The 21,594-nt window shown below is 40.4% G+C and overlaps 1 protein-coding gene across 2 annotated transcripts in view; it reads right to left on the reverse strand.

Moving 5' to 3' along the window:
• The window catches only part of MYLK4 (myosin light chain kinase family member 4), a 96,999-nt gene extending 77,537 nt beyond the window's left edge, over positions 1-19,462 (reverse strand). Inside the window, exons 1-3 of one of the 2 annotated variants that reach the window (XM_054557127.2) lie at positions 19,147-19,341; positions 17,535-17,630; positions 5,606-5,876 (exon numbers count right to left, since the gene is read on the reverse strand). In XM_054557127.2, the coding sequence (XP_054413102.1) occupies positions 5,606-5,876; positions 17,535-17,630; positions 19,147-19,148 (369 nt within the window). In that variant the 5' untranslated portion in view covers positions 19,149-19,341. Of the gene's footprint in view, positions 1-5,605; positions 5,877-17,534; positions 17,631-19,146 lie in introns of both variants that reach the window. The other variant, XM_054557128.2, reaches the window with a different exon arrangement.
• Between the last annotated feature and the right edge of the window lie 2,132 nt (positions 19,463-21,594).

Consider the following 21,594-nt stretch of genomic DNA (forward strand, 5'->3'; position numbering starts at 1 on the left):
TCGAACAAAATGAATCTGTCTTAGATAAAGGTGATTTTACTACCTGCACATCCTCAAGAGCAGGAGCCTGCCAGTGGCCTCCCCGGGTCATCACGAACCGGATCAAGCGCCAGAGAACTGAAGACGAGAGAAGGCACACGCTACCTACAACCCAGACGTCTTTTCTTCTGAGTGTGAAGTCCATTCTCTGGGAGCAGCTGTGGATGTCGCTTGGCTTATATGTTCCTTCCCTGCCCTGATCTAGCACCAGCACTTCTCAAGCAGTGTCACCCTTTGCTCTCTCCTGAGGAGTGGGTGTCACCGAATTACAGAGGGTTCTTGCAGAGTCCTGCACTGGACATCTCCAGTTACGTGATCAGCAAATAAATAATCTGCCTCTTTAAAAGGAAAAATATGATGGCCTTGTGTGACAGATCTGAAACAGGTGTAGGGGCACTGGGAGACTGCTGGCAATAATTTACGACGCTGTGAATGCGCATTTGTTCCCAGTTCAAGGACAATTAGCACCACTGTATCTGGCATCTGCTGGCTGCCGAGGCTGGGCCACCGCCAGGAAGCTTTCTCCTGCCCTTACAGGGTGAGGAGCACAGGGATGGGGGTGGCGAAATGCAACTTGAAAAATCACAAAACCTCTGCCCTCAGCCTTGTTATTTTGAGATCTAAGTTATGGGCATTATGGACGGTGCCGATGGTACAATTTCACAGCAGATGGTCACGAAGTGCCACCTGGTGTTAAATCCACCAACTGCAATCAAAATAGGAAAATCCACACTTTACTCCAACCCACTCTGTCCCTCTGCACATCCTGTTAATAAATATTTTTGCTTTGCTTGGTCTTGGGAGCATTTGTACCAGGCATTTAAACACTCCAGGGACAGTGGTGTCCCGAGTCTGCTGGGGCCATGCTTGTTTCTACCCCCACAGCTTTGGGATACCCCCTGGTTGGGATATGGAAGAACTTAAGCCAGGTTTTAAAAAGGAATTATTCCCTATGAAGGAAGGCTTTTAAACACAAATCAACAAGGGTTAGGATAAATTCAGAAATGATTTACTTAGGGGTCTTCTAGGCGTGGATGTGGAACGGTGGGCCATGCTGACATATTTTTGTAGAGTGAGCATTCACAACCTGTGTCCTACTTTTATACTTGGGACCATGCCTTTTGGATGGAGGATGAGTAACTAGGGGTGAACAGGAAGGTGGGGAAAATGAAGGGACGAGGAGGTGAGCACAGACAACCCCGGGCCTCAGGAGCAGGGATAGGGGTGGTACACGGAGGAAGGCAGTGAGAAGCACACAGGGCCGAATGGTTGGCTGAGAATATCACTGGGCACATTTGTGTTTCATTAAGCAGAGGGGTATGGGGGTGTATATGAGATAGAGATCCTACTAAATATTCAAGTAAATCTGAGGGAAATACAACACAAGGGCTATTTACTATACAGATAACAGAGAACTGACAAAAGAAAAAAAACCCAGATTCAACTGTACAAAAATAATACCAATTATAGTTATGAAACCTGTTCATCATTTATAACTTAATGGTATGGACACAATAGCTATCAAGCTCATCACTCATATGAGTCAGACCAATTTGGTTTTGTAAATTTTACTTGATTTCAACACCACACCATGTACGTATGTTTAGATCTAGTTTATTATGGCATATGGTTATCTGCTGAAAACTTTTAAAATTGTACACAGTAGGTAGAATTTAGGTGATTTTGAACAGCCTTTGGAACATAATAGAATGAGAAAAGTCACTAGAAAACAGAACAGAAAGGAAAGTAGGAAAAATAGTCCACACACAGCAGCTCATGCCTATAAATTCCAGCACTCTGGGAGGCCAAGGTGGGAGGATCACTTCAGCCCAGGAGTTCAAGACCAGTCTGAGCAACACAGGGAGACCCCTGTCTCTACAAAAAAATACAGAAAGTAGCCATGGGCGGTGGTGCATGCCTAGTCCCAGCTACTTGGGAGGCTGAGGCAGGAGAATCACTTGAGCCAAGGAGGTCAAAGCTGCAGTGAGCTGAGATCACACCACTGCACTCTAGCCTGGGCAACAGAGTGAGAACCTGTCTGAAAAAAAAAAAAAGAAAGAAAAAGGAAATAAAGAAACAAAGAAGAAAAATTAGAAGAACAGGGCAGGGCGCGGTGGCTCATGCCTGTAATCTCAGCACTTTGGGAGGTTGGGGGGGGGAGTGGATCATGAGGTCAGGAGTTCGAGACCAGCCTGACCAATGTGGTGAAACCCCATCTCTACTAAAAACATACAAAAAAAATGAGTCGGGCGTGGTGGCGCGCGCCTGTAATCCCAGCTATTCAGGAGGCTAAGGCAGGAGAATTGCTTCAACCTGGGAGACGGAGGTTGCAGTGAGCACCACTGCACTCCAGCCTAGGTGACAGAGCAAGACTGCCTCAAAAAAAAAAAAAAAAAAGAAACAAACAAGAAAAATTAAAAGAACAAGGCCGGGCGTGGTGGCTCACACCTGTAATCTCAGCACTTTGGGAGGCCGAGGCGGGTGGATCACGAGGTCAGGAGTTCGAGACCAGCCTGACCAATGTGGTGAAACCCTGTCTCTACTAAAAATACAAAAAAAAAATGAGTCGGGCGTGGTGGTGCGCACCTGTAATCCCAGCTACTCAGGAGGCTAAGGCAGGAGAATTGCTTCAACCTGGGAGACGGAGGTTGCAGTGAGCTGAGATCGCACCAGTGCACTCCAGCCTGGGCGACAGAGCAAGACTCCGTCTCAAAAAAAAAAAAAAAAAAAAGAAAGAAAAATTAAAAGAACAAGAACTACTTAAGTAGAAGGAAGAAAAGAAGGCTACGAAGTGTTTCATAAACTATAAACTCAATAAAACACAGAGGAAAGAAGGAAGATAGCTAAAAATAAATTCAGTAGAAGAAAAATAAAAGAAACAGAAAAATCTGATTAAGAGCAGGAAAACAAAAAGAATCTGAGTTTTATCAAACTATTTTAACAAATATAAGTTGTTAAATCTATATAAAATTCTTCCCCTATTGGGACTGGAGAGTAGTTCCAGACTCTAAAGAAACTGCACTGCAAGCTTCCAGAACAAAGCTTTCATGTCACCAGAGTCTGAAATTCAGAGTACATTCTTTCCAGTGCACCACAGGGGATGTTTCTACTATGATTAGCCATGCTAATCTCCTCAAAGAGAGAAGGGATGACAGAGAAAGGGGAATAGGTGAAGAAAATCGACAAGCATGTTTTTATAGTCCCTGGAGAGAAAAGCATGGCATTTTAAAGATTTACTGCTGCCCCAGCAGAAGATGAAGACGTGTTAATCTAGCTCTGTCTGCATACCTGAAGACATCTGAGCTGCTGGAATGTCTTTCTCCACCCCCCCCACCCCGCCCGCTGCCAAGCCTGCTGGCTGCCCTGGCACCCACTAACAGGACAGGCAGGGGCTCCAGGCCATGGAAAGGAGAACTCTGTGCCTCCGACACGTGCACCTATCCATTCTCCACGTGGACGGAGAGAGACAGGGAAATTTATTGCAGACATTTACAAGTAAGAAATTGAATGGGACACATGGAGCTCCTAGTGATTCCTTCCCACCTTCCACAGGGTGTCAACTGCAGGACCGAAGCCAGGAGGCCCAAGTCACAGAAGGGATATGAGACTTACTACAAAGGACATTCTCTGATGGTTTCTAGAGGTTAAATAACAGTCTCAATTTTTCCCTCAAAAACACCCTAAAAATATTTAACTTCCAAATCATCAACTTCTGGATGTAGTTGGCTATCACAAAAGTAATATCCCTACATATATTTATGTTCCAACTTAGCACTATCTTTTTTTTATCTTCAGAAACAGGGTCTTACTCTGTTGCCCACGCTGGAGTGCAGTGGTGTGATCATAGCTCACTGCATCCTTGAACTCCCAGGCTCAAGCAATCCTCCTGCCTCAGCCTCCCAAGTAGCTGGGACTACAGATGTGTGCCACCATGCCCGGCTATTTTATTTGTATTTTTTTATTTTTGTAGAAATAGACGTCTCACCATGTCACCTGGGCTGGTCTCAAACTCCTGGCCTCCAGTGATTCTCCTGCCCCAGCCTCCCAAAGTGCTGGGATTACAGGTATGAGCCATGTGTCCAGCTTATCTCACTCTTTAAGAGTGTTGCCTATTTATAAAAATTGTATCATAGAATTTGGAGAAAAACAGTACTTGAAAGATAATGAAATTCATATAAACTATTACGGTTAGTTGATGATTTCAAAGTTATCCAAGAAGAATATTTTGTCTTCTCTGTCCTACCGAAATTAATAAACAGAAAAAATTATCCTGTTTGTACCACTAAAAACCCAATGAGAAAGTCATGTCTCACTTAATTTTGCCTGTAGATATTTCTTCTTGGTCTATATTGAACTCACGGGGAAAACAGAGGTCTCAAAAAAACCTGTTTCAATCTGACTCATTTATTCTCTCCAGCACATTTTGTCATTTCTTATTCACTTACAATAAAAAGCCTCCTAGACCTTTTATATACAATATCTCTATTTCATTGTCTATTGCATTGTTAGAAACGCCCTTCCTACCTGAATAGTGTGTTTTAGAACAGCAGCTGGGCAAAGAAGGATGTTTTCCAAACCTGCCTGATAAGAATCACTTGCTCTGATTATCAAAAATAATGGTTCCCAGCCCTCAACCAGAATTCATTTAAATAGATCTGTTCATTCCAAAAACACTTTTGGTGCCTATTTGTTCCCGTTACTGGGAAAGCAACTGAGAAAACATGAACAAATAACATGAGGTTTCCCAGCCTTAAGGAGCCTTGTCTAGAGAAAGGTGATCAACATGTTCAAAAACACTGCATGTGCTGGAATGAAGGCACGGGCAAAACGCTTGATGCTCCCACCGGCAAGGAGCCAATGGATGATGGGCAGGAACTGACTGGGCCAAGGCAGGGGAGGTAATTGCTGCTGCTGCTAACACATATTAAATGACTCTAGTGACAGATGCTAGGCGGAGTGCTTTATAGATGTGATCACACTTAAATTTCACAATTGCTATTATCTCACTAATTCAGATGTGGCAAGCCCTTGGTTAAATTAATATTTTTTCCCAAGAACGAGCAGCTGGAATTGGGCTCAGAACTCTCGTTCTGCACAGAGGAGGATACAAGCCCCACCGTCGTGCCATCAGCAAGTCTTTCTTGTTGCTTCTCTGAACTTCACTATCAATAGCTCTGCCGTCTACTCCATGAGGAATTCAAGATCTGAAGGAAAGGAGAAACTTCTTTTTGCAGAACAGTTGTGCCTCTCAGAGCCCTTTTCTGAATTTCAGGCCCAAATCCATCATGTTAAAGCATTCTTCTTCATTTCTGCAAGCTGGCTGTATAACTCCTAAGCCACTAACTACAAAGTGAAGTAGACTGCTAGCAGAAATGCAGTTTCAAAGGCCTCCTAATTATTTACCAAACACAATTGTATAGTTGACATACACAATTCTGAGTGAAGCAAAATGGAATGGTGCCTATTCATAAACTAACTTTAATTGTACTCACAAGTGGCTCCGTGACATTAGAAAAGATAAGATAGAATGAATACTTTTTAGGAGACTAAATTAGAACATGATTACCTCATTATGTCGAGGTCTTGAATCCTGGTCCCCAGAATTTTCTTCCAGAAAACACTTCACTTTCTCCACCTCTTCCTTGCACTGAAAAAAGGCCATTTTCTCCAGCTGGTTGCTGTTATAACACGTGCTGAATTCTTCCAGCCTCTTCACTTTTAACATCTTAGTAGTGAGTCCAATTAAGCTACTTTCTGGAGTGTGGTTTTCGTCTCCCTCTGTCTCCGATTTATAAATCAAGACACAATTATGACTCTTCCGTGCTTCTTTCTCTTGACTGCAGAGAAAGGAAACACAGAAAGTTCTCATCACTTATTCATGCATTTGACTTCTTGGGAAAATGACCAGTGAGAATTTGGAAGTCTCTTCTGTTTAAACTGGAGAGAGGATCCAAAATTAGGAAAAGAAATACTAACATTCATATTGAGTTTCCAACATTGGAACTTTAAAAGGAAAAAAATTTTTTTCACTTTAAAACTACAAAAGCAAACAGTAAGAAGCAATGTCAAGATTCACTGGGTGATGAAATATGCTCCTCACTGCACAAAATAAGCTGTAGATCAAGTGGCCAGCTTGGATGTAAATTATAAAGTATCTTTGGGTTTAATTGGAACCACGTGGGAAGGGCTTATCACAGAAGGGGTCTCTCTGCTTCCCCTGGCCTCCCTCTCCAGAGGGATCGCCCCCAAATGAGTCCTTTCCCAGATCTCTTCTCTACCTATGCCTTAAAATGTGTGGTGTTTATTTGTGAAAAGAAATTTGTTTCCTTATTGTCCTCTCACGTGGACAGCACACCCAGATACCTTTCCTTGCATCTGCATTAACAGCTATGTACCGAGAAGCTCAGAGTCTTTTCACTCTCCTTAAAATACTTAAGTAATGCAGCATACATAATACGCTTTGATACTAGAGACATACGCATGTCTATAGGTACACATCACTTGATTGCATAGAGAGGCAGGGAGAGGGAGAGAGATTTGAATTTGTGCTAGTTCCACATGGCTGACAACTGAGGCCCCCTGGTGGAGATTTTCTGAAAAGCGCCTCTTCCAGCATTTTCTCAGCTTAAAAACCGTATTGTGATTCTCACCACAAAACTTAATATTTTGTTTCCTCAATTCCTATAGTAAAACGATACTCTTGAGTTCCAAAGGGCTTAAAATTCACTGCTCTAAAAAGTTATACTTATCCACATAAAGAGCTTACATTCAAACAAATAAAAATGCAAATATTAATACTATCAACCAGAGCTCTACAGATACATTATAGACCATTCTTAACATTCTTTCGAATTGCCCTGAAAAAATTATTAAAATAAGGAAACAAATGCATGGCTATTTCTAAGGCAAACTACAACTAAAATACTATGGTTAATTGCAGATGAAACTCAAGTTGGATCAGGAAGCCACACAAAATTAATGTATTAAAACAAAAACTTAGGATTAAGATACAATAATTTTGCAAAGAAATATTAAACATTAAGCTCTACCTGAAGTTTGGTACAATTTGTTATTGAAGGTAACTTAGAAAAAAGGGAAGGAGATTTGAGAGGTTATAACAATAAACAAAGATAATTACCATTGATAAGATAACATCGAAGAGCTTGAGCCACTCCAAGTGTAGAGCATACATTCCAGAAGATAAAGAGAAATTTTGCAGAATTCAAACTGACTATGGAAGTCTCTGGTAAAAGTTTTGACTCTCAGTCATATAAATCTTCTGAAAAGACAAGTGTCCACTACGAGAGGAAGTATCTTCTCTCTCAAATGCCACTTTGAGCCCCTGTTTAAATTAATATGGCTCTTGATCTCATGTTGCTCAGCTGTTGCCTTCTTAGTCAGATGGGGAAGAATATTAATTTTAGACACCAGGCTTTTCAAGGCCAATGGCTCCATTTCAGAGGTCAGGTAAGGAAAGGATGAACTGGGAACACTGGATGAAATATCACCTTCACCTTTCCCTCGTATCATTGTGTCAATACTCTCGGATTTACAAAGCTAGATTTGTTCTCAGCAATCGTCTGCCTGGACCTTCTGCCCCTTTCAGACTCAGGATTATTTAAGTGCTCGTTAAATTTCCCCCAGTCGGGAAAATGCCAGGTGTGGCAACCCCACAGCCACCTCTGTTTGCCCATCTTACGCTTTGAGCATATCCAACTGCAATATAGAAGATCTTCTGAAAGCAGTTAGCAAGTTTGTTTTATTTTTCTCAGTTCTTAAAGATGTTTGCAAAGTCTCCAACCATTTCTAGCTCTAGGGAAAGGTCAAAGGCACAGGCATCCAGGAAACAGGAATGAATTTTTCAGAAATTCTCCTTAAGCAACATTAGGACTTCACCCATAGTTTTTTGCACAGACCAAGAAAGGGGAATTTCAACCCACCTGCCCAACTCTCGCAGTAGTGCATCCCTAGATTGATTGAAGTGGCATGAAACTTTGATTGCCCAGAGGCTGGACTTTGCAGTCTAGACAACCCTGCAATTTTTCAGGGCCTGGCCAACTGTCACCTCTTATTTGGAGCCCGTGTTAGCCCCTCTATGCCCCATTATAACACCAGCCTCTGCTGCTCTTCTGCTTCTTTAAAAAAAAACCTTATTTTTAATTCAGATCGATGCATTCCATGTGAAATAAAAATACACATTTTTCCATTTTATGTAGTATTAATGAATTATAGCAAAATCTTTTTTAAAACACAAAATGCTTGTTATTTTTCAGATGAGAGAGCTTTGTTCTTCAGGAAAAGTAATGAAGTGGAACTATAAATTTGTGAGAGATAAATTATCTGACAAAATTATTATATAACGATTAAGCTGGTTTGAGGTTACCAATTTTGTTAGTATAATTAAATTGTGTAGAAGTACTGATAAGGCAACAAATGCCCTGCCAGAGGCAAAATGTGTGTGGGCTGCTGCTGATCCAACCACATCCTCCACCCAGACCACCACCACGCAAAAGCAGACTTTCCATCTCCTTGGCTCCAGCAAACCAACCGCAGGCTTGAGTGAACCAGAGGCCAGGAGAATCTGCTCCTTAGCTTATTTTTTTGTAATAAACTTTTCCTTTTAGAGTAGTTTTACATCTACAGAAAAGGTGCAAAGGTAGTTCAGAGTTCCCCTTGCCCTGCACCCCGAATCTTCTGTTTTTAACATCTTACGTTGGTATGGTATACTTGTCACAATTAACGAACCATGGTGAATGTTATTATTAACTAAACTCAATACTTTATTGTTGCTGGGTTTTCTTTCCCCAAATGCCCCTTTTCTGTTCCAGAATCCCATGCAGGATTCCACATTACATTTAGAATCAGTAGGATTTATGATAGATTGGGTATGGAGTATGAAAGAAAGATGGTAGACACCTTTGCAAATTTTCTCCTGAGCACTTGAAAGACAGAGTGAACATTAACTGAGATGGAGACGGCTGTGGGAAGGGCAACTCTGGAGGGAAAGGTCAGGCATGAAGTCTTTGGCAAGTCCATTAAACGTTCAAGTTGAATAGGCTGTGGAGATAGAAACTGGAGTTCAGGGGAGGGGTGTAGGCTGGAGATAAGAATTTGGAAGGCATCCACATATAGACATTTCCATGCACAATATACATTCAATACATATTTGATTAATGACTAGACAGAGTAATCTTTAATTGTGTCTACTTGCCCTAAAAAACAAGTCAATTAAAATCATCCATGCTAAAAGTGACTGTTTGTCTGGTTCTGGTTGTCTGGTTCTGCTGTATCACACTGTTCCCAGCTTCTGATGGCATACAGGACAAGCACACTGCTGGCATAACACTTGACCACAAAAAAACAGGTTATACATGCACACTCATTCTGGTCTATCGGCCTAGCCTCGGGACCCTAAGTCCATACCATAAAATGTTCTGCATGCTTAAAGATGCTCTTATACCCGGAAAAATTCATTAGTGAGGAATATGAGCAGGCCCAGGAACACTTTTCCAGTATTTCCATATTTTGGCGTTATACTTCTTTAAAAAATACCAACATCAGGAAAACAGCACCCTACAGAGCCATGGAAAAGAATCCCTTGATTCTTTTCAAGGGACATTTCCATTAGCTGAGTAAGAGACTGTGCTGTCAAAGGAGTCACATGAAGGAACATCGTTGACAGCTCTTGTCTATGGGTTGGCATTGAAACCCGGCTAGATTACGCTAAGAGTTTTTGTTTCTACACAGTATTCTGAATGTTTCCAAAACAAGACCTCTTGAATGTTTACACACAAAAGTGGAGCAACAGCACAAATACCAAAATGCAAATAAAAAGCTACTGCATCCCTGTTATCCACATTACAATAGAACTTCCTTACTTTCAAAAATCACCACTGAATACGACCCATAAAAACAAAGATTGATAAATTGCACTTCTTCAAAATTCAAAATGTTTGCCTTTGAAAAAACACTATTAGGAAAATGAAAAGACACTATTATGAAAATGAAAGACCAGCTACAGATGTGTAGAAAATACTGTGAAGTCACATATTTGACACAGGACTGTGTCCAGCATATACAACTTAGTATGACAAAACATTCCAGTTTTTTAAATGGACAAAAGATTAAAACAGACCTCACCAAAGAAGATATAAAAATGGTTAATAAGCACATGAAAAAAAAAATGCTCAAAATCAGTCATCAGGGAGATGCAAATTAAAACCACAAGGAAACATCATTTCACACCCACTAGGAGAGCTGTAATAATAATGAAAAAAAAAAAAAGATAGGTTGGGTGTGGTGGCTCACACGTGTAATCCTAGCACTTTAGGAGGCCAAGACGGGAGGATCACTTGAGTCCAGGAGTTTGAGACCAGCCTGGGCAACATAGCGAGACCCCATCTCTACCAAAAAAAAAAAAAAAGACAGAGAAAAGCAAGTGTTCACAAGGATGTGGAAAAACTGGAACCCTCACCAAATATGTTGATGGGAATATAAAATGGTACAGGTGTTTTATAAAAGAGGTTGGCAATTTCTTAAAAACTTATTTCCCATATGACCTAGAAATTCTTCTCCTAGGTATCTACCCAAGAGAAATGAAAACATATGAACACAGAAACCATGGCACATGAATGTTCACAGCAGCATTATTCACAATAGCCAAAAACTGAAAACAACCAAAATGTCCATCGGATGGTTTGGGGACTGGGAAAAGATAATGTGGTATACGCATACAAATGGAACACTATGTAATTCAAAGGAATGAAATACTGGTATCTACTACAATATGGATGAGCAGAAACACTGTGCTAATTGAAAAAAAAAAATCCAGAAACATAGACCAGATTGCATGATTCCATTTGTACAAAATGACCAGAAAAGACAAATCTATAGATGTAGAAAGCAGACTGGTGGTTGCCTGGGGCTGGGTGCAGGAATGGGGGTTAATTGTAAACAGAATCTTACCAGATGATGTGTGGTAGTGATGACTGTACAACTCATTCAGTTTCTTAAAACAGCGCAGAATCGTGCACTTGAGATGGGTGAATTTTATAATAGGTAAATTATACTTCAATAGAGTCATTAAGAAAAAAGAAAACTCAATAATATGATTAACAAAAAGTAGCTTGTTAAAAGGAGAGGAAAAAACTGAACACTTCATGGCCATCTGTCCCCAGTGACCAAGGCTGGGATCCAGGGAAACATAAATTATATTCCACACTCGCCAGGTCACCTAGGGCCAAAGAAAAGGAATGGTGAGGAGGAGACAGTTAAGAGTCTCACGCTTTTCTTCTCCTGGCATGAATATCATGTAATATAAGATTTTGTAATTAATAGAAAAATTAATAGTAATTTTAAAAGTAATTTCTATCTTTTATTTTCTGCTTGGAGATAGGATACTTTGAGCAAGAAAGATAATGATGTTATAGAATATCCAGATTTATTTACAGGAAATTTTGATATTAGACCATTAAAACTTCTAAGTGACAGCAATTAGCTAAGTATTACGAAATGTAAAAATGAAAATAAAATAGGTTTTAAAAATTAGATAAAAATATGGATTGGATCATTTAAAAATTAATATTTTTCAGAAATATTACATAATGTTTCAGTTTATTACCTCTGCAGTGGCTACACAAATTGTTCCTTTAATTATATCCCTTAAACTTTCTAAGGGATATTTGCAAGCATAGTACAATGAATACCTATACATTCTTCACCCATATTCACCAAATGTTAGCATTTTCCATGTTTGCCCTCTCTCTCTCTCTCTTTTGCGAGTAAGTTGCGTATCTCATGAAACTTTACCCCTATATGAACTGGTATATGTTTCTTGAGAAAAAAGACACTTTCTCACATAACAGAATCTACTCAAAAATTACATAGTGCATTTAATCACCATGTCTTTTTAGTCTCCTTTTATCTATTTAGGAAATGGGCATTCCGCTTATTTTATTTTACTTTTTGAGACAAGGTCTCACTCTGTTGCTTGTGCTGGAGTGCAGTGGCGTGAACACAGCTCACTGCAGCCTTGACCTTGGCTCAAGCGATTCTCCTGCCTCAGCCCTCCAAGTAGCTGGGACGATTGGCAGGCACCACCACACCAGGACAAGTTTTGTATTTTTTGTGGAGATGAGGCTTCCTAGTCTCTCTCTCTTTTTTGTAATCCTTCATGACATTGATATTTTTGAAGTCTTCGGACAAATTGTTTCATAAAATGTCTCTCAATTCTAATTTCCTGATTGTGTCTTCATGCTTGGAACCAGGTTATACCCGAGCATGAAAACTACAGCAGTGACACTGTATCTTTTTCAGAACATCACAAAAGGTGGCACATGATGTCGGTCTGTGCCATTATTCATGATATTAAATTTGGTGATCTGATTAAGGTTGTGTCCACCAGACTTCTCAAATGTAAAACTAACCCTTTTATTTTTGTGATTGATAAGTAACTTGTGGGAATTTATAGGTATCGTGTTCCCCCACAATGCATCACCCAACGTTTCTCCGTATCTATTCTTGAGAATCAATGATTACCACAGTGACTGTGAAATGATTTTCTAATTCTGCCATTTCTTCTATACTTATTAATTGGTATTCTTTTATAAAGAAGAGCTTTCCATCCCCATCCTGAACCTCACTCTCTTTAGTATCAGGATGAGCTCATGGCCTTTCAAAAATGGACATACACTCTCTACATTCTTTATTTTGATGCTCAAATTGTCCCATATTGGCCAATGGAAGTGGCTTCGAGCTGGCTCCTATGTACTTTCGACATGTCATTATTATTTTTTGAGTACTTCTTTACTTTCAGTATTGTTTTCACCCTATTTCTGAATTCTGCCATTTCTTCAAGGAGCCCTCCTTCCTCTTAGGCAGAATGGTATTTAGAAATCAAGCCCTGGGCACCAGGAGTGTTTTTTGCTACAGGGGTGTCCCTGTAGACACTTCAGAGGACAGAGCGAGGAAATATAATTCTTTCTAAAAAATCATGAGTTCACACTCATATTGATATATTTCTATTTCCAACCCAACACCATAGGATTCTTTCTGCCCTTTCCCTATACCACATATGTAACCCCCTCCCACTGATTCTTTAAGCCTAAAAATTTTAAACATGAGAAAACACAAAATAAAATGCTTGCTACAAGGTAAAATTCATGCTACTGTTGTGACTATCCATTCTAAACAATTGAGGAAAGTCTAAGGATATTCATTTCCAATATTTAAAAATCCCATGCTACAGCATGAATCATCATTTTCTCGTTTTAGGAACTGGAGGAACAATGTTTATGTTTACGTTCTCGGGAATGCTTTCCTACCTTCTAAATTGGAAGTAGATTTCAGAGCTAGAATAAGCTTATGATAGTAACAAGGCATGAAATTACAGAAGTGCAAAGTCCAAGTCATGCTCTTCTGACCAAATGTTGGCTTCCTTGTCCCAAGAGGGTAAGGGTGAGAGGAGAAATTTTCCACATGGAAAAACACTGCCATAGGGTGTGCATTCATGGCTGATGGGCAGTTTGGTGAACTCTCAGAGGTGTGCTTTTTTTTTTAATTAAAGATAAAAGTTGTATTTTTAGGTAGAAAATAAGTTGAGCTATTATGTAATGACTCATAATAGGTTGCTAGCTTTTATTCTATATGTCCAAAAGTATTGAAGAATCTGGGGTACAAAAGGACCATGGCAGCCGTAAAATGGTAAAAAGCATTATAAGCCCCAAGTTAATATATGGAAAACATCTTCAGTGTGAATGAAGCCTGGGAGGGAGAGGGCAGATGGGCAGCCTTGTACACTTCTGGTTAAAACGCATATTGCTCTGATTTTTATGGAAGGCAAATTGGTCATGCCCTTTGACCCTGCAATCACAGCTCTAAGAAGTTTACCTCAAAGAAATTGAGTTGTACACAAAATATTGTCTCTGAAGATATCATCATAACATTATTTGTTATATATAAAACACTGAAATAGAACCTACGTACAAGAGTTATAGATAGGATACTTCCATTAAAAAAAAAACTAGGGTTATTGGTCATGTGTCAATTTCATAGTTAGGGAAAAAGGGACAGATCCGGGCACAGCAGATGCAATAGGATCCGAATTTTAACTAAAAAAAGATGCACTGTCAATATATAGCAGATGAATGATAATACAGAGATCCATAGCTAAATAGATAAGATTGCTATGCCAAATACGGTTTGTGCTTTCCTGGAGTTATCCATTTTTCTAAAATAAACATATATTTCCTTCTTAATGTAAAAAAGTTGCCAAAATAAATTTCCCAGCCTAGTGGGAAAGTCATGGGCATTGGAGACACGTAGCCTAGGCTTGAGTTCAAGCTCTGCTAGCTGTGTCGACTCAAGAGCTGCTCAGTCTTCCTGAACCTCAGTGCTTCCTATTTGTTAAGTGAGGATAACAACATTTACCTTATGGGGTTGTTGAGGGGTAAACAATGAGATAAAAATGGCTGATGCATCAGAGAAACTTAATAAATAACAGCCTTTATGGTTATCATTGGTAATATTATTGTTATTCATGTTATCAGATCTCCTAAGAAATAAAAGATTATTTGGCTGAAAATTTTAGAGCCAAGATTCTAAAGAGGAAAAATATTCTGGAGTAGCTCAGTTTTCTTAATCAACAGTGTAACATCACTTACTGTTATTGTATACCAGGGCCTTAGCAACTACAAAATGAAGTCACAGTAATTTATAATATTTTTTCTTTTATCAGGACATATATATTACATATGTATATATGAAATACATATTTTTGATAATATAAATAACATAAAAATGTTATACAAGTATACAAGACATGTAATATGTAAGATATATAACAATAAAAGATATATGTATCTTTTATTGAAAGATATACATATGGAAAGTATATAAAACCATATACTATTTAATAAATAATTATAAAAGCAATACTCATAAAGCCACCACCAGGTCAAGAATCCCCAAATTCAAAAATCCCATCCTTTTGTCCTTCCCAAGCTAACCACTAATCTGAATCTTTTCAATAATTTCCTTGATTTTCCTTGCAATTTTACCATTTACATGTGCACTCTAAATAATAGCTTTGTTTTGGCAGTTTTAGTTTGTTTGAATGTATTCATACTGTTTGTATTGTTTTCTTAGTTTTTTTCCCAGTTAAAACTGTCTATAACCCATCATATTTTTGTATATAGTGTGTATAGACGTCTTGGTTAGTTTTCATTATTATATAATATTTTGTTGTATGAATATTACAAAATGTATGTGTTTATTCACTGACGGACATTTGGCTGTTTTCCATTTGGGGCTGCTATGAACACCAATGTGCACACATGAAGTACACACACTTAAATGTATATACCAATTTACACTCCTACCAGCACTATAAGAATTCTCCTGTTGCTCTATAGCTTTAAAAACACTTAGTTTTTGCTAATCTATTGGGTGTGCAATAGTATATCATTTATAAATTTAAATTGCATTTCTCTGATTACTAAAGAGTTGAAGGGTTTCTTTTTTGTTGTTATTTTTAGAGACAGGTCTTACTCTGTTACCCAGGCTGGAGTGCTGTAGCACAATCATAGCTCACTGTGGTCTTGAATTCCTGGCCTCAAGTGATCCTCTTGAGTAGTTAGGGCCACTGCTGCACAACACCACACCAAGCTAATTGTTTAAAAATTTTTTAGAGATGGAGGTCTCACTTTTTTGCCCAGGTTGGTCTTGAACTCCTGGGTTCAAGTGATCCTCCTGCCTTGGCCTCGCAAACTGCTGGGATTACAGGCATGAACCACTGTGCCCAGCTAAGATGTTCTCAAATACATATTTGGTCACTTGGTCTCTGTTTTTTATGAAGTACATATTTATGTTCTTTACTCACTTTTAATTACATTTTCTCCTATTTTCTTATCATTATGTAGGACTTATTCTACATCCTACACACTGTGCTTGACAGTAATGTGTGTTTAAGATGTCTTCTCCCTCTCTGTGCCTTGTATTTTCACTCTTGTAGTATCTTCTGCTAAATAAATAGATGTTCATTTTCATGTAGTAAGATGTATTAATCTTTTCCTTTTATGGTTAGTGCATTATTTTTTTAAAAAGAAACCTTTCCCCTCATCAATGATGTTTTTACCATCCAACATGATAATGGTGCTGGTTTGAGGACAAAAAAAAATCATCATGTTAAGAAGATAACTTTCTCTATTTTACTAGAGATTATTTTTAAATCAATGATTGAAGTAGACTTTTGTCAAATGTCCCTTCACATTCCACTTTATACGATACAGAGAACTGATCTTTCCAATAACTTGACAATACAGTTGGCCCTCCATTTCCACATGTTCTGCACCTACTCATTCAACCAACAGTGGATCAAAAATTTGGGAAAAAATAAGAAACAGCAGTACAATTAATAAAAAATAGGACAAATAAAAAAGCAATACAGTATAATAGCTATTTATATAGCATTTACATTGTATTAGGTATCACAAGTAATCTAGAGATGATTTAACATATATGAGCATATGTGCATAGGTTACAGAAAATAATACAAATAAAATAGCAATACAGTATAATTACTTATATAGCATTTACATTGCATTAGGTATCATAAGTAATCTAGAGATGACTTAAAATATATGGGAGTATGTGCATAGTTTTATGTTTTATTATAAAGGAGACACATAGGGTGAGGGGCAGGAGGGTCCCAGACATGGAGCTTCCAAGCCCTCTCCTTGTAGAATCCAGGCATACCACCCTCCCAGCACATCAGCATGTTCACAACCAGGAAGCTCCACTGAGCTTCCATGTCCAGAGTTTTTATTGAGGTTTCATTGTGTAGGCATGATTGATTAAATTTTTGGCCATGCAATCAAATTCAATTTCTAGCCCCTGAAATTGGGCTGGTCCCAAGTTCCAACCATAGGGAGCCACTAAGAGTTGCTTCATTAGCATTATAAAGGCACTTCTAGCACTCAGGAAATCCCACGGGATTCTGAAGATCTCTGCCAGGAGCCAAGGAGAAAGGCTGAATATACTCCTTTTTATACTATGAATATCAATGGAAAATCACTTAAAACTAATAAGAGTTCACAAAAAGGCCAAGTATGAAATAAATTAACAAAAAATCAATGCATTTCTTTTATACCAATAAAGGGCAGTAAGAAAATAGAGTAAATAAAAGGTTCTACTTAGAATAGTAAGGAAATATATAAAATGTGTTAGAATAAACAATACAAAATGTGGCATAGATTCCAGAAGATGTAGTGGAAAGTCAAGAAGAGAAAAGAACATGAGGTTGGGTTAGGGGGCAGTAATCAGAGTAGGAAGAATAGATAACCATACGACTAACTTTTAAGATGCTGACTACAGATGGCAGGGATGTGAGTCATGTGGGATTAACTGGACTCAACTGTCCAGCATACCTTAGGTATGAACATGAAGGTGCGCAAGATGATGCCCAAAGGTTCACTAATAGTAGGTGGCCTATAAAATACCTGCTCATAGTCACTGCAGCCAGGCTGACTCTACTTGTGGTTACTGACAGAAGGTCTATTTGGGTCACCACTGAATCTATCCTCCCCATTCTGACCCTGGGGAAGGAAGACAGAGAAGATAGTTACACACTTAAAAGTAAACCACCGAGGCCAGCTGCAGACAATTAAACAGTGAGGTATTAAAGGAGAAAATGGAAGCCTAGGTTTCTGCTTTACATTGATTTCATTTCCTGGGACTTATACTATATGAGTTTAAATTTATTTGTATTTATGCTGATCTGAAAAGAAAGTTTAAATTTGGTTGGCAAAGCAACCTAAGAGGAGGGGTGATTTTTGAAGTACGTTTTTTTCATTTATTTCTCTACCATCACCACCTAGTGGAGAAAACCTTGAACTTCAGACAGAGGGGGATAGGGTTCAGGAAAAAATATTACTACAGGACCTACTGGGTGCCAGGCACTTTACTACTTTCACATTGACAAGTTTACTTAATTCTTACGACAGACTGTGAGGTAGGCATTCTTATTCCTCCTTTAGATTTGGAAACTGAGTGTGAGAAGTTATGTAGCTTGCCCAAGGTCACACTATGGACAGCTCAAAACCCGGGTTCTTGAAGTCAAGGTCTAGAGTCATTTTCACCTCACAGGTCATCCAAATAGCTCAACTTCATCCATGTATGTAGCTGTGGGAGTTGCACACACACACACACACACACACACACACACAAAATCTTTGCTTTGTATTTTTCCTTTTTATTTATATAATATAGATTAGAAAAACACAAGTATAAAAAGGAAATGGGATTATACTATATACTTTAGGTTTTGTTTTTGTTTTTTGAGATGGAGTCTCGCTCTGTCACCAGGCTGCAGTGCAGTGTTGTGATTTCGGCTCACTGCAACCTCCACCTCCTAGGTTCAAGCAATTCTCCTGCCTCAGCCGCCCAAGTAGCTGTGACTACAGGCATGCACCACCACACCCAGCTAATTTTTATATTTTTAGTAGACAGGGTTTCACCATGTTGGTCAGGATGGTCCCCATCTCCTGACGTGATCTTCTCGCCTCAGCCTCCCAAACTGCTGGGATTACAGGAGTTTATATTAGTTCTAGCTCTCAATTTTTACTCCCATAGTACACAAGTTTCCCATGACAATACTTTCAAAAACACTATTAGTTAATAAAGTTGGACATAAAATTATGTCTATATGCAACTATACTGTCTAATCTTGAAACACATCTTTACAGACTAGGAAAAGGTGCTAAAATACCAACAATGATTACAAGTAGATTTTCCACAGCATTGTTTTTTAAAAAAAAGAAATTTTAGGCCTTACATTAAAAGATTCAAGAAATCTGTTTTTTTGTTTCCATTTTAAAACTTTTTGGATGGGTTAAGAGTGATCATGTGTCCATGTATTTCTACAAATGCTTAAGATCAGTGTACTGTATTTCTACACTTAGTAACACTTTTCTGGAAAACCTTGTTTTGAGGCCAGCCCTAGAACTTCTTTTCCAGGAAGTATTCACTTCTATGATGCTCCTGTGATAGTCCTTACGTGTCAAGAATTGATGAGCTTTTAGTCTCATTAACTTCAAGAATAAAGCCACAGACATGCACGAAAACTATCACAGTTCTTAAACACAGCACAGTCCGGAGTTTTTTCCTCCTTGGGGCTTCCTGATCTCTCTGGCTCTCAACCTGCAGACCTTCACGGCGACCGTTAGAGCTCTTAAGGCAGCACATCTGAAATTAGCTGTTCCTACCAGTGGGTTCATGCTCCAGCTGCCTTCAGGAATAAAGCTACAGATCTTCATAGTGAGTATTACTACTCATGAAAGCAACGTAGATCCAAACACCAGCAACATATATTACAAACAGTAAAAGAACTAACCCACCACAGCACTGAAAAAGAGCCAAGTGAGTTACCACAGGTAGCTCTGGGCAGACTGCTTTTATTCTCTTATCTGGCCCCACCCACATCCTGCTGATTGGTCCACTTTACAGAGAGCCCATTGGTCTGTTTTACAGAGAGCTGATTGGTCTGTTTTGACAGGGTGCTGATTGGTGTGTTTACAAACCTTGAGCTAGATACAGAGTGCCGATTGGTGTATTTACAATCCCTTAGCTAGACATAAAGGTTCTCCAAGTCCCCACCAGACTCAAGAACTCAGTGGGCTTCCCCGACTAGATTGTGAATCGGGGCCGCAGCTGGCGCTGCCTGCCAGTCCCGTGCGTGTGCGCCCACACTTTTTAGCCCTTGGGTGGTGAATGGGACTGGGTGCCGTGGAGCAGTGGGCGGCGCTCGTCAGGGAGGCTCGGGCCGCGCAGAAGCCCACGGTGGGGGGAGGCTCAGGCATAGCGGGCTGCAGGTCCCAAGCCTTGCACGGCACGGAGGTAACTAAGGTCTGGCGAGAAGTGCTGGCCCAAGTGCTAAGCCCCTCACTACCCTGGGCCGGCGGCGCCGGCCGGCCCCTCCGAGTGCGAGGCTCACCGAGCCCACGCCCACCCAGAACGCGCGCTGGCCCGCAAGCACTGCGGGCAGCACCGGTTCCCGCCCGCGCCTCTCACGCCACAAGCTGAAGGAGTCAGCTCCGGCCTTGGCCAGCCCAGAAAAGGGCTCCCACAGTGCAGCAGCAGGCTGAAAGGCTTCGCAAGCACAGCCGGAGTGGATGCCAGAACGCTGTCACCTCTCACTGCTGCGGGACAAATAAAAATAAAAGCTCACGGCCACGCACAGTGGCTCATGCCTGTAATCCCAGCACTTTGGGAGGCCGAGGTGGGTGGATCACCTGAGGTCGGGAGTTCGAGACTAGCCTGACCAGCAATAAGAAACCCCGTCTGTACTAAAAATACAAAAAAATTACCCGGGTGTGGTGGTAGGCCCCTGTAATCCCAGCTACTTGGGAGGCTGAGGCAGGAGAATCACTTGAACCCAGGAAGCGGAGGTTGCGGTGAGCTGAGATTGCACCATTGCACTCCAGCCTGGGCAACAAGAGTGAAACTGCGTCTCAAAAAATAAATAATAAAAGCTCACGATCCTCTTTTTGTAATTTCAAATTATACGATGAGTAAAGAAAGTTTAACTCGTTTCTCTAACGTTTCTATTAATCTTATTTTTGAGCCTAACTTTTTTAGTTAGAAAAACACTTAACCATCCAGCCAGGCGTGGTGGCTAAGCCTGTAACCCCAGGACGACTCCAAAGGCTAAGGCGGGAGGGTCCTGGGCGCCCAGGAGTTCAAGGTTGTGGTGAGCTCTGGTCGCGACCCTGCACTCCAGCCTGGGTGACAGAACGAGTGAGACCCTCCATCTGCTCTTGCCCAGATGAAATAAAAATTCCACTTTTGGCCAAATTTCGGAAAAGTCTTCATTCTCCCTCAATTCATTTACCTCCTCTAGTTACCAAAAATGCATGTTTAAGATACATGTTTTAAAAAGGGAGACTTACAGAAAAGCAAAAAAATAAAATCACAGAACATGGTAATTCATTCAAACATGCAGAATACCACACTTGTTTTAATCTGATATTCTTTCCATTTCTATCCGTCTACGACGTAATTGCACACGGGCGCCTCCCATCCTTTGGTTGCTAAGGAGACAGAAGGCTGGTGTTTCCGAGCGGCCCGCGAGAAGCAGCTCTTGGCTCGAAGCGCGCTGTAGGTGAACCGCCCTTGACTTAAAGGCCAACACATCTAAAAGGGGGCGAGGGACGCTTTATTTACATTTCCCTGACCACTACTGAGGTGAGCATTTCTTTCACCCGCGTACTTGTTTGTATTTTTTCTGCTGTTCACGTCCAATAGAACACTGGTTTTCTATTGGAGGCTTTTGGGTTTTTTCCCCCATTTCCCTTGCGTTACAAACGACCCGCTGCGGCCTCCTCCTGCTTGTCCCCACAGGCCCATTCAACAGCCCAGCGCGGAAGGCCGGGAAAGCGGTGTTCGCCGCTCCTCCCCGCCCTCGCGCGCCTCGCAGGCCCGGGCGGAGGGCTGCGTCCTCCACCGCGCAACCTCGCGCACGCGTACCACGCTCGCCTCGCGACCCCCTCACAAAGGCTGTTC

The sequence above is a fragment of the Pongo abelii genome, chromosome 5 (assembly GCF_028885655.2).
Source record: "Pongo abelii isolate AG06213 chromosome 5, NHGRI_mPonAbe1-v2.0_pri, whole genome shotgun sequence".
Taxonomy (NCBI): Eukaryota; Metazoa; Chordata; class Mammalia; order Primates; family Hominidae; genus Pongo; species Pongo abelii.